Source organism: Bactrocera tryoni, chromosome 5 (genome assembly GCF_016617805.1).
Source record: "Bactrocera tryoni isolate S06 chromosome 5, CSIRO_BtryS06_freeze2, whole genome shotgun sequence".
NCBI lineage: Eukaryota > Metazoa > Arthropoda > Insecta > Diptera > Tephritidae > Bactrocera > Bactrocera tryoni.
The window spans coordinates 76,542,468-76,555,921 of NC_052503.1; the positions used below are offsets into that span (position 1 = coordinate 76,542,468).

The window sequence follows — 13,454 nt, forward strand, 5'->3', positions numbered from 1 at the left end:
TGCGGTGGCGGATGCCAGCAGGTGGGGTGCATGGTGCATTCATATTGTGCGCATAGCTGTGTGTGTGAAATTATGTATATTCAAGTCGCGACGAGGAAGCCTCAAATGAAAATTAAGCTGATTGTGGAAGACAATAAAGGATATGCGGTTTGTATGCTTGCTGTAGCGCCACCTTATGTAGACGCGCAGTGACATAGCGTATATTGGATAATGTTGTTTACTTCTGCTCAATAGCAGTTATACAATCAAGATAAAAAAGGCATTTGCTGGTATAATACTATTCCAAAGAACAAGAAACCGAAGAAGAACCGGAAATGGTGATGATATGGGGAAGGTACGTAATGACGAAACGCTAGCAAACCTCGATCGGGTAGACCGAGCAGGAGGAAACTTGACATTCTAAGATAGTTAATCCTCATTTGCATACTTTAAGTACAGTCAGTGAGAGACTCTAAAATGTTGGGAATTACTGCACAGTGTCGAAACCGAGACCGTTCGAAACCGAAAGATGCCTGTCAAGATATTTTGTTATACCTTCTTGAGAACAAAGTCGAAACCGAAACCGTCGCATATCAAGTAATGCCCCTCGATATCTTTCGTTATTTGTTGAGAGTCTAAGGATGTAACAACGAAGTCACTGAGAGAAAATCTATCTTTCACATCTGAATCGATAAGTAGTACGTTTGAGTGAGGATCCTGAGGAATTGGAACGCCTTTAGAACAGCCAATGTCCCATAGTCTGGTTTACGTCTTCACATGGTCTATTGGATCTACCCAGGTGCCAGCCGGTTCACACTAACATATGGGGCGTTGGTAAGGTGGATGGCATTATTATTGAAAAGGTGCAGTATTAAACCCCTAAAACAGGACCAACGGGCCTGCTTGCTGGTATTTCGGCGTCAGTATGGGCACAGTGTCATATTCGATAGTGATAATGAACTAATGCTAAATTGGCGATGCGACTGAGAAAAGGAGACACACGAGGAACCATTTTCATCCCCTATTACAGAAGAATGGATCAATAGTTCTGTGATCGACAGTTCCAACGACGAAATCCAAATATTCACTGATGGATCAAAGGGCGAAACAGGAACAGAAGAGGGCTTCTACTATCGTATTCCGTACACAGAAGGCAGCCTAAAACTAAATGATTAAAATTCCACCTAGTGAACTTCTGCTCTAACCAGCAAGACCATAAAGATTCTAGTGGATGACCAAGCGGGAATTAAGGCTATCAATGGTGCCAATACTAAGTCTCATTTCGGTATGTTATGCTTGCAGGCAATAATCGGGATATCTGAAGATACATCTCATTTAATCTTCAAGTTTTGAACAATGGGTACTTCACGTCTTAGAACACGAGCAATACAGGGCATATCAAAAAGTTTCTTTCAATCCATATAGCTTTTACCCCTTAGCAAAAGGGGACCTTAGTAACAGTGTTGGGGCCATCACAGGACACCTGCCGTCTTGGAAAAGGAAAGAAATATGCATCTGAAGACACATCACCCCTAAGCTGACACAGGTCATTCAGTTCCTTCAATGGTAAGTTATATGCAACACAGGGAAAGTTACTTTGGGACTAAAAAGCTCCCACCTCTAAGCAAACGGGAGCTTAGTAACATTTGTGTGTTTATCACTGGGCACCTGCCCTCTTATGATCTCACCCTTAGAAACTGGGAATGCATAACTTACGTGGAAAAAGATGAGACGCTGGATCATTAGCTTTGTAAATGCTCAGCTTTCAGCCAGATGTTACGGCATATATTGGACGGGTCCCAATCCTACAACTTAAGAAACTTTGGGCAACAGGAGTGGTAAAGGATCCAGTGTTTTACTAAATCCGGGAGATCCTTTGTTTCAGTGCCAGAAAGCAAGATGCCAATGGAGCTCCAACTCGGTGCCATTCCGATGCCTTAATAGTGATTGATCAAATGCGTTTTTGTGATTCTTCCAATCCATTTTGGCATGTGCTTAAATACCTACCAGTGAGCGCCTTAAACTTCCAATATGCAATAACAACAAACCGAATCGGATATATAAAGCGTTAGTATATGCCGGCTTGTCTGAGGGTGGGTTGTTTTGCGAATTGTCAGTCCATTGTGCTGTAGCAAACACAGATTTGTGTTTCCACTAACTTAAAATGAGACTGCGCGTGAGATTTGCCTACACATCAAAGCGTTTTGCGGCGCAGCCCCAACTCTGCACTACGCTAACACCGATAGAGCTCGCCAAAAGCGTGTAGCTAGCTTTGGTTGTGTAGTCAAGTTGATACATGCAGCTTAGCTCCAACTCCCTACCGTTGACTGAAGTGATTTTATTCTACTATTGTTGGCTGTTATTCTTCGACTGACTATGGGAGGAGCGCACGTTCGCTGCCGCTACCGCTACCGCCGTTGTTGGTCGCACAATTTAGTGGTTGGCTGTTCTATTCAGCAGCTGTCAGTAGCGATTTGCATAAAAATAGTTACAGCACCAGCGCTGCAGTGCCCACTTGCACAACTACTCACATTTCGCTTTTGGCGTTCGTGGTTTGGAGTGCTGCAGCGTCTGCCTATTCAGCCTCCTCGATGGCTGTGGATATGTCGTCCGACCTGACAAAAGGCAACATAATTACATGATTTCAGTTGCTATTCATGTCGGCAGGCGCCATTCGCCTTTGTTGACTCTTCAGTGCCGTCCGCATGTAGGTGCGTTTGTGCGGGCGTTGCTTGATGACGCAGGAGTCGAGTGCGTGGAGGCGTTCTGGCTGCCGAGGTTGTGGGGCAAATTGCCGATATACGCACGGTTGGTTTTGCGAAAAGTGAAAAAAGGAGTCATGGACGGTAAATCAAGTGGCAATTAATGAATGTCAACATTTGCAAATGTCGGTTATTAATGAGGCACAAAGCAGGGGTCGGTGCCATGTTTTGTTGCAGCGGTACAACAGTGTGTTTGGGCGAACTATAGTCTGCTTCTCACTCTACCTCTTATACCCGTGTTCCTAATCCCTGTCAAAGCTTCCTTCTCGCTCTCTCGCTTTTTCTCTCTTTCTCTCTCATGACACCCAATTTCTTTGATAGCTATGATAAAATAATGTCATTTGCAACTTAATCGATTCTTCGGCTTTTAGTCTGACGCACTTAATCGCCTTCAATTTGCCGAGCTTCAGGGTTATCCGAAAACACTTTAAACGCTGTGAAGACATCTTAATGCAAAAATCCAAATGTTGGCACACAAAACCTCTGACATCAATTGTGATTTTTTTCCGGCGCATCCGCATCTCCCAACCACTGCTTCTTCCGCCGTACTCTACTTATAGTTGCTGTTGCTGCTTTCGTTATCCTTGCAGCTGCACCTGTTCTTTTGGCGTTGGCCAAGGCGCTGCAGACACAGTTTAACCGCAATCGCGTCATTATTTTGTATGCGTCGCCAAAGCTTCTACAACAGCAGTCAACAACAACAACAGTAGTGGTGTAGCAGAGTTCACTAAAAATGCATTAAACAGGATCTGCGCTGGGTCTGGGTCGTCGGTTGCTGTCGTTAGTCGGCAATTTAAATGGTTAACTGTTCTGCGCTGTGCGCGCGAGCAGAAAAACTGTTCTCAGCACAAGCGCTTTGGGGCAGGGACTTAGTTTTAACGACGGCTGCCACTGTAAGACAAACACAACACCAATAGCAAGAAGTAGAAAGGCAAAAAGTGACAGCATTATCTCGGCAACAGCAGTTGCGGTCGCAGGCGAATTTCGGCATCAACTCGAACCCTGCGCCCTTAGCAGAAATGAAGTTCAGCACTCAACCTTTTCTGCGGTTTACTGCAACATCAGAGGTTGTTTTTTTTCTTGGTTTTTTTTCTACCAGCTTTTGATTTCAGCTCGTGCCACCATGACGCGCTGGCACGCATGCCGCATGCCACACATCACAACACACACACACACAGCCGTAGCAGTAACACATTGCGCGTGCGCAGCTTTAGAGCAGAATCTCACATACGTCTGACCGATTTTTTCATTCGTGGCAATGCAAAAAGCCAAGAAACCACTTTCGTTTATTTAAATAATTTCGTTATCGGCCGAGGTTGCGGCTGTTGCTTGTGCCACTGCTCAGTTGCAACTGTTGTGGTCTGAGGTGTACGAGCATTTTGTATTATTTGCAGTTATTTATGTTAAAGTGGCTGTATATTGCGAGTGAACAGTGATTCGTTTCGGAGTTTTGAGGCAAACGGTTAGGTTTCTTGAAGAAAATGTGCGGATATAAGATTTAGTTGTACGAGGGTTGCTTCTTTTACTTGCGGCATTAGTGACTAAGAAAAATATTAATAAATGAATACATCAATCCCACTTCAGGTGTCGAAAAACGAAATTCCAAGTGTAGCCAGGTCTTTCTTCACCTGGTATTTTCAACGGTGTGTAGGTCTTCCTCTGCTTGTCCCGGCGGGTACTGCGTCGAATACTCTTAGAGCTGAAGTGTTTTCATCCATTCGGACGACATGACCTAGCCAGCGTAATCCCTGTCTCTTAATTCGCTGAACTAAGTCAATGTCGTTTAATATCTCGAACACCTATCGTTTCATCGACTGCGGTATTCGCTGTTGCCAATGTGCAAAGGAGCATACATCTTCCGCCTTTCTCTCGAAAACTTGTAAAGTCGGCTGATGAGATGTTGCCATGTCCATGCCTCTGCACCAAGCAGGACGGGGATGAGTGACTTGTAGAGTTTGGTCTTGGTTGATCGAGAGAGGAATTTACTTCTCAATTGCCTACAAGCAGGACAGGAGATATTTCTGCTTGCATCTACAAGGTATCAACTGAACGTAGACATCATATAATTCACGAATATTTGGATAGAAAGTACTCTGCAAAGTGGGTGTCGCGCGAGCTCCCTTTTCACCAAAAATAAGGAGTGTTCATGATACGGGGCAGTGTGTGGAGCTGGAACAATAGATGAAACCTGGTTCCACAATTTAACTCTTAAGTTCAATCGATAGTCATCCGAGTGGACTCTACACAATGAACCCGCTCCAAAACGTGAAAAAAGCAACAGTTGGTTGGTAAGGTTATGGCGTCTGTATTTTGAGATGCACATTGACTACCTTGAAAAGGGAAGGACCATCAGCAGCGATTGCATAGTGTTATTGTAACGTTTGGACCGTTTGAAAGAAGAAATCGCCGAAAAACGGCAGCATTTGAAGAAAAGGAAAATTTTGTTACACCAAGCCAATGTGCCAAGTCGCAAGTCAGTTAAAACGATGTCAAAACTCCAAGAACTGGGCTTCGAGTTGCTTGCTCATACATCGTATTCTCCAGATTTGGCCCCTTGCAACTTTTTTCTGCTCCCAGATCTCAAAAGAATCACCGTTGGTAAGAAATTTTCGTCGAACGAAGAGATATTGACCGAACTTGAGGCCTAGGCCTGAACTACAAATAGTACTGTAAAAATGGTGTCGAAAAGTGGGAGAGTTACTATAATCAGTGCATCACCTTTGAACCGCCAAACGCCAAACATTAAATTAAGTTCATCGTTGCACTGTTTTGGTGCGTTGAATCACTCCGACAGTTGTAAAAAACAATCCCGCGAAAGCCTTCGCGTTTTAATTCATTTTTTTTTTGGCCGAGATGAATATTTTAGGTTACTGTAAACAACACAAATAAACTTTTTAAACTTGAAAACTTTTTGCCTGTGAAAAGAGAGCAATTTATTTTGAGCAAATAGCGAAGGGCCTTCAAGGGAAACTAATTTTTATAGCGTCATCTTGAAAGCATCCCTCTGCGCTCGAAAGTCGTCTCTTCGTTGGTTGTGAAAATTAGGAGTTAGGAAGGTATTTTTGAACACAATGCCGTTATAAGCACCACACACAGCTTAATGCAGCTTACATATTTCAAATCTACAAATCTACGTGCATAAGAGTGTATGTGTGTGATAAATGTTTTCTCCTTTCGCCGCCAATTCTTTACGCCGAACGCAAGGATTTGTTTTGCTTGGTCCCCTCGCGTCAGAGTTACTCATACAAATTGCTGTTGCTGTTGTTGTTGTGCCATGTGTTGCATTTAATAACTGTTAAGGCATCAGTTGTGATTGTATTTGTTGCTATTGTTGTGGCCGCCGCAAAACCGTAACAGTTGTTTTTATGCATGCACATTGCGCCGCCGCGTACAACACACGTTGCGGCAACGCGCTGCTCGTAAATGCCTTTTCATCATAATCACTGTGGCAACAACAACAATAACGACAGCCTTAACCACAAACTAAACTGGCACACGTACTAATAGTGCAAAGCAGTGTCTCTTGTTGCATGCGGCTAGTTGGGAACGCAGGGCGTTTGTGCAAGAGTGTGTGTTGTGGGGCAGGCAAGAGATCGCGCGCATACCACGTGCCAATTGCTGAGACGCGTCGGCAGCCGAGACCTGCTGAGTGTCGATTGCAACTGTTGCTGATGGGCACACACACACATACAAACACACTCAAATGAATTGTTGTCATGTGTATTTGTAGGGACACACACTGCTTATTTGTTATTGTTGTCTGCTAGTGCTGCAAGTGCGTGTTGTTTCTGTTATTGTTGGCTAAAACGCACCTTGCCGCAATCTGCAACTGCAAACTCAAAACAGCATCAAAAATAAAAAAATGCGCTGCCTTCAAAGCCACGCATGCGCGCAGAGGCTTAGCTTGGCAAGGGTCCGTCGAGAGTTGACCACAATTTACCGCAACTTATTTTAGCAGCAGCGACATTTTTAATTTTCGTTTTGCACTTATTTTTACTAAATTTGTTTTTTTGGTTCTTGACTTAGCCACGCCGCAAAGTAGTTTTTCTCCGCTCAAAGGACTTTTGATGTGCTTCTATTTAAACGCTCATATTATGTAATTAAAATAGTTTATAGCTTCATTTGGCTGCAGCGCGCTTGTGGCGTGTATATTTTTATTTAGAAATTCTGCAGCAACAATAAATTCTAGTTCAATTGATCGAATGCCTGGCGCAGCATTTGGTTGCAAAGTGCCGCAAAGGGATTGAGCTCCACGAGCTGGAAAAGATTTTGCTTTAATAAAAGTGCGAAAACAACAACAAGTGCATGTGAGACATGTGTACCTGTGTTTTGGCGAAGCTGCTGCCCAAATGCGCCGCGTCCTCGAAATCCTTGCGCGCCGCATCCACATTGTTCTGCTTCCTGTAGAGCACGCCGCGTTGGCAGAGAGCGGTGCATTTCGTGCGCGGTTGTTCGGTGCAAAGTGCAAGCGCTTTTGAGAGATCGGCAAGGGCCTCTGGTGGAAAAATATGAAATCAGTTACAGATGTTCTAAGCTCATTTTTAGAAGATGTGAAGAAAGATACAGACTTAGCAGATATATTATTTGATATATGCACCTCTACCTACCTCTTAATCTTAATAACACTATTGAGCTGTACCTTAGAGTCTATAAGAGAGAAAAGAAAATTGATGCACCCACCTTAGGCTGATGAGCTCGCCGGCTCCGCAGCATCCACTAACATGATAGGACCTGAACCTTTCAACGCGGTGGCTCTTTATGCCATAAATGAGCTGCTTCGCAAGAAAGAACGAGTAGACAGCGAGAGGTATTTGCAACAACTCCAAGGCATGCGCCATGCTATGTTGGGGGTTACAACCACAGCAAGTTTAAATAAGTAAACAACCTCCCTACTCAATTACTCAACTCAGGCTACTTGCAGCATTCCACAATGGCCACTGCAAGCTGAAGAAGCACTTAAATAAGATAGCCCCAGCATGTTGTTCGAATTGCCGGTTCTGCGACAGGGAGCCTGAAACTCCGGAACACCTGCTAATTGGCTGCATAGTAGTCTACAGACGCAGGATAATGACACTGAGATCTATTTTTTCAAATAGGGATCACATCGCCTCACTATCACCTAGTAGTTTATTGGAATTTATCTGACAGTCTGAATCAAGAGTTGATTGAGAACTCCCAACAGAAGACTCCTCCTTGAGCTTGGATATATCCTTGAAAAGGTCACTATGCCTCTTCTCCTCCCCACCATTATATCACTAGCAGGTATGCCGCTAGGAGTAGGTTCCGCAGGACATTTTTCTAAGATTAAGATATCGTCATGAAATTTCCATGTTCTATGGTCGAATCAGGAGGACTGTGTTGTAGATCGGTGTAATCGGACTGTTTCCACGCCCACAAAATCCCATTATGCGAAAAACCGATAAAGTACCATAACCAAACTCCAAATTAAGAAGAGGAACTTGGTACCGGGTGTCCTAGAAGTAAAGAGCCAAAGACATGGTCCCGCCCTCATAAGAGTAGCCTTCTTGTGTCAAAAAAGTGTCAAAATCGGTCCAAAACTCTTCAAGCTCCCAAATATCGACTACGTAGACTTCTGTGCTCATTGCTAACTTTTGTTCGAAAAGTCTGAGATATACTGATGGAATTCGGAGGGTATACTTTAACGATGATGGTATGTCTGTATGTTAAAAGTGGGTTCGATCGAGACAATCTGTCTTAAAAATTATTTGGCTTAGACTTTGGCGCAAGCCTCATATCCCTAATAATATGAATTCCTTTGGTTACATCCGCACTTGGACTACCTTACTTGTTAAAGTTTCTTTGCTAACCTTAACGTCACAATTTACCCTAAATATAATGTGCTTTTCTCGCCGCTAGATGTCGCCGCGTACGGTTATTGTCTGAACTCTGCGCATAGAAAGCAAAATTTACACACTACCTCCTAAACTGTGAAACAGTTTGTGAACCAACGTTTGAAATATTGTGTTGGCAAATCAGTCCGAGTTCGCTAAAAACGTTTATCATATTTTCTGAAAACAAAAAAAAATTATTTATTCCATCAAATACTCACCATCATCCCTGCCGACAAGCCGCAGCGCCTGAGCACGGTTATTGTAAACAGAGGCGCGTGTCGGCGCCACTTCGATCGCTTGCTCAAAGTACTGCAACGCTTCCACCAACTTGCCTTCCTCCGCCAACTTGATGGCGCGCACCTCCAGCGCCTTGGATTGCTGCACTGCTGTACTGTCCGGCTCGACATCCAGTAGGTTGGCGTGCGCATCGGGTCCAATTGCTTGCGCCACACTCGAAGTGAGTTCCAGCGGATTTAATATGGAATCCAGCACTTGCTGATCGTGGGCACTAAGGCACCCGCGTGTTAAGTTTTGTGGCATCGCAATGGAATTTGGTTGTTATCACAGCTCGCGTTTGTGTCAAACTAAAATCGCTGCCGTGTCGGTGACAATAAATACAATAACAAGTAAATTGGTAAACAAATGAGTTAGGCGCCTCAGCTGCCAAGCCGGTAATGCTAATCAGGCGACAGAACTGGTTCGAACGGTTGCGCGGCTCTAATGAAAGCAAGTGCTTTGATTTGGAACCACACACAGCAAAGGTTTCTACACTGCAAGAAATAGTATATATATTAGGGTGGGTAAAAAAATTAGTTGAAAATTTTCATATCTCACTTCCAACGTTTGGGAAAAATATTATTCTTTTATTAAAATATTTGAAATTTTTTTTTTTATTTTTTTTGTCCATAGATTTTTGACGGAGAGTCGATTTGGCGAAGTTCGCAGCAAGTTGGATTGACGTACCTAACGAATGCCTTGGCGCATTTTACGTCGAGCTCTTAAATTGAAAGCGTTCCAAATACAGCTTGGGCAAGAACTGAAGTCGATCGAACTTCCGAAGAGACATCGCTTCGCTCCATGAGTTCTTGATAAGTTCCAAGAATAGCCGATGTTTTTGAGCCAAATTTTGTTCAGTGATGAGACTAAATTTTGGCTCAAGGGGTAAGTAAACAAGCAAAATTGCCATATTTGGGACAAAGAGCTGCACGAAGAGATTCAAGAGCTGCCATTGCCATTCAGAAAAAACAATGTGTGGTGTGGTGTGTTTGTCAGTTCATATTTCTACCGTCATGGCACGATAGATAACCGGCTATTAGATTCCTGAAATTGAAGCTCGTTATCTCGGCCACATTTGGTTTCAACAAAACGGCGCTCCTTCCCACATACCGCATCAATCAATCGATTTATTGAGAGAACACTCTGGTGAGCACGTTTTCACGTTTTTGGCCGGTCGATTGGTCACCAAGATCATGTGGTATCACACCGTTAGACTTTTTTCTGTGGGAATATGTAAAGTCTTAAGTCCATGCGATCAATCCCGCTTTGATTCAGGCCTTGGAGCAAAACGTCACGAGTGTCATTCGCAGTTACCAGTCGAAATGCTGGAAGGAGTCATCGAAAATTGGACTCAAAGGATGGACCATCTGAAACGTCATCGCGGCCAAAATTAAAAGCCAAAGAATGTTCCTTCGAATCACATTAAACATTCCCCATTAAAATTGATGTTCCTGTGCTTTTTCTTTAAAAAGTAGGGAACCTCGAAATGGATCACCTCATATACATATATCGCATTCATTGCTTATCTGCTTCCAAGCCGCCCGCTATGTGCGTTCAAGAAATTGTTGAAAAAATGTTAATTTTTATTTTTTAAAAACAATTTATTAATTTTTCCTTTTTTAATTTGTTAAGAATAATATCTTTGCTTTCTTTTTTCTTACGCTTTCTGGTTTTTCTTCTTTATATTTAGCGGTGTTTGCTTTTATATTTTTGTTCTTCTGTTTTTTTCTTCTTGCTGTTGGGTTATGTTTGTAAATACCAAGAACAATGTTGTTGTTAATAATAATTTTGTTGTTGCTTGCTTGCATTATACAGGATTTTTGCGTTTTTCTTCTATCCTTTTTTGATGAAATATTAAATCAAATAAATGTAATATCAATTATGTTTAGTAATTATCATTATAATATAATTCGGTAATAGTAAATCAGCGCTTTATATTTATATATTTATATATGTATATATATATTTATACTATTTTTTAATAAGTTTTAATTTATATATATGTGTATATATATATTTAATTTTTTATATTTACTTCATTGCTATGTGAATGCTTTACTTTTTGCTAATTTATTTATATTTTTTTCTTACGAATATAATTTTTTCTTTATTTTATTATTTATTATATATTTAGTAAATATAATCAGCAATAATTTAATTTAATTTCAATATTAACTTTAAAATACAGTTTTAATGAAATTAATTAGCTTTATTTAATGTTTAACTTTTTGAATTCTAAATATTTAGCCATTTCTAGTATTACTGCTCATTTCATAGCTTACATATGATGCACTTATATAGCGATTTTAGATATATTTATTTATATATATATGTTTATGTGTGTATATTTATATTAAGCTATATATACGTGTAATTAAATTCTTGTAATTTACAGAACTGCCAAATATTTTTACAGATTTTTATATTTTTAATTTTTATAAAAACATTTTCATTGATTTAATTATTATTTTTTATATTCACGCAAATATTGGGGTTAAATAAAATGTTTAGTGTGTAAAATTTAATAAAAGGGAAGCAAGAAAATTAGAAAAAATGATAAAAAAAGACACAAAAGCAAAAGTTAACACAAAAACAAATATATAAATAAAAAATAAAACAAAATTTTAATTGAAATAAAAAATAACGAAAGAAAACTCAAAAGAAAAAACAGAACTAAAATAAAAACATTAAATTAAATTTTAAATAAAATACAAAAAAAACTCATAATTAAAAAACAAAAAAATTAATTAAATTTTAATTGAAATGAAAGTAAAAATAACTGAAACAATTTTTTTTAATAAAAATCAACACAAAAGCAAAACCAAGTATAAAAAACAGAAAAAAATATTACTAAATTTTATTTGAAATAAAAATAACAAAAATAAGAACAAACAAACAACCAAAAAAATTAAATAAAATAAAAACAAAAACAAACATGAAAAGCAGAAAAAATTTTAAATAATTTTTTATTGATATAATATAAAAACAAAGGCAAAAAATAAAAAAGTATAAATTAAAAACAAACAAAATATTAAAACGAAAACAAGCATAGAAAAAACATGAAATGAAATTAAAAATAACAAAAATAAATTTTAATTGAAATAAAAATTAAAAAGCGAACAACTAAAATAAAAAAATTAAATTAAATTTTAATTGAAATGAAAATAAAATCAAAAGCAAAAAACAAAAAAAAAATAAAATAAAAGCAGAACAAAAATAATAAAAAAAATTTTGTTTAATTTTAATTAAAAAAAAAATAAAAAAGCAGAAAAAGAAACAAACAATAAGGCACAAAAAAAGTTTGTTTGTAATAAAAATAACAAAAAAAAATTTAAAAAAAAATTAAGAAAATTTAAAACGGAATTTTATTTTGAAGATTGTGTTTTACTAGCAGTTGTAAACTAAATTGCTTTTGTTATAAATTTTTTTTGTTTAAATATCGGTCTTTTTGTTGCTATTTTGTACACATACATATCTAGCGCATCAAAAGGGCTAATCATAAATATTATTTGCTAAATTAAATGTAGCTTTGCCTTACAACTGCTATTTATATTACATTATATATACATATATATATATATATAATATAGAGTTTTATATGATACATACATATATTAAATTAATGTAATATATTAAATTTGCTATTGCTCTCAGGCTTGCTCATTTGCTGTTACTATGACCGCTGCAAGCATTGTTGCTGCATCATAGCATCATGTATGTAAGTGATGCTATGCGCTTTGTTTTCAGTCGCTATATGCTACATAAGCTTATATACTTATGATTATAGGCTTGCATTTACGCGTCTATTTAACTAAATGTGTTAATATTAGAGCGTGTCGATTTTCAGGGAGTCAAAAAAAACAAATAAAAAATAAACGGAAAAGTCGAGTATGCGGAAAATATTCTACGGAGCATTCTGAATAATAGTGCATAAGAGACTAAACGTGTGAAATCGGTTTTGAACAAGTTATTTTAACATTTATATTTTAAGGCGAAGCTTTTTAGGGATCATAAAAATTTGTTCGTCAGTTTTTGAGATATGCGAATGAACTGTTATTTCTATTCTTATTATTTTGTATTTTGATGTTCTATTGAACATTTGACGGAATTGATACGATTTGGCCAATTACTATAGCATATACATATGTATCTCCAATTAGGGGCAGATCCAAAGTAGAGTTTTGGGGAGAACTATATAATTTTGTACTTGATTTGAGAATGTGTAACTGTGAACATTTTTTATAGCATAAAGTCAATATGGTCCCGCAGTTACCAACCACCAACCACCATCTACCCGCGGTTCCGCCCCTTTCTCCAATACAATCGATTATTCAGATTTTTTAAACTTCGCCTTAAAATCGCTTACACGAAACCGGTTTTAGACCCATAGTCGCATAGGTTTTTTGTTTAGTTTGAGCCGTAGAACATTTTCCGCATAGGAAAATTTTTAGAAAAAAAATCGACCCGCTTTAATGTATATGTATGTACATATATGCAAGATTATGTTGTTGGTGCATGATTTTTTATTGTTTGTTTTTTTTTCTCTTCTGGTTTTTATTTTTATTTTTATTTTTGTTGTTTTTGT

At 38.8% G+C, this 13,454-nt stretch overlaps 2 protein-coding genes across 2 annotated transcripts in view; one reads left to right on the plus strand and one right to left on the minus strand.

Moving 5' to 3' along the window:
- Positions 1-6,858: 6,858 nt before the first annotated feature.
- Positions 6,859-9,278, minus strand: LOC120778708 (tetratricopeptide repeat protein 36 homolog). The gene is made up of 3 exons (XM_040110669.1): positions 8,812-9,278; positions 7,064-7,236; positions 6,859-6,998 (listed from the first exon to the last, which is right to left on the minus strand). The coding sequence occupies exons 1-3, from the start codon at positions 9,131-9,133 to the stop codon at positions 6,927-6,929; spliced, it is 567 nt and encodes a 188-aa protein (XP_039966603.1). The 5' UTR covers positions 9,134-9,278; the 3' UTR covers positions 6,859-6,926.
- A 12-nt stretch (positions 9,279-9,290) lies between these two features.
- LOC120778709 overlaps positions 9,291-13,454 on the plus strand; it is a 62,448-nt gene continuing 58,284 nt past the window's right edge. Inside the window, exons 1-2 of the mRNA XM_040110670.1 lie at positions 9,291-9,389; positions 9,503-9,754. Coding sequence (XP_039966604.1) covers positions 9,730-9,754 — 25 coding nt within the window. The 5' untranslated portion in view covers positions 9,291-9,389; positions 9,503-9,729. The remainder of the gene's footprint in view (positions 9,390-9,502; positions 9,755-13,454) is intronic.

Bases quoted from the DNA above. Each gene is read 5' to 3' on its own strand.
- LOC120778708 (XM_040110669.1), bottom strand. From the start codon at position 9,133: ATGCCACAAAACTTAACACGCGGGTGCCTTAGTGCCCACGATCAGCAA. The intron at 7,237-8,811 runs GTGAGTATTTGA...TTTTTCCACCAG, and splicing joins GCTTGTCGGCAGGGATGATG to AGGCCCTTGCCGATCTCTCA. The intron at 6,999-7,063 runs GTACACATGTCT...AATCTTTTCCAG, and splicing joins GCAGCTTCGCCAAAACACAG to CTCGTGGAGCTCAATCCCTT.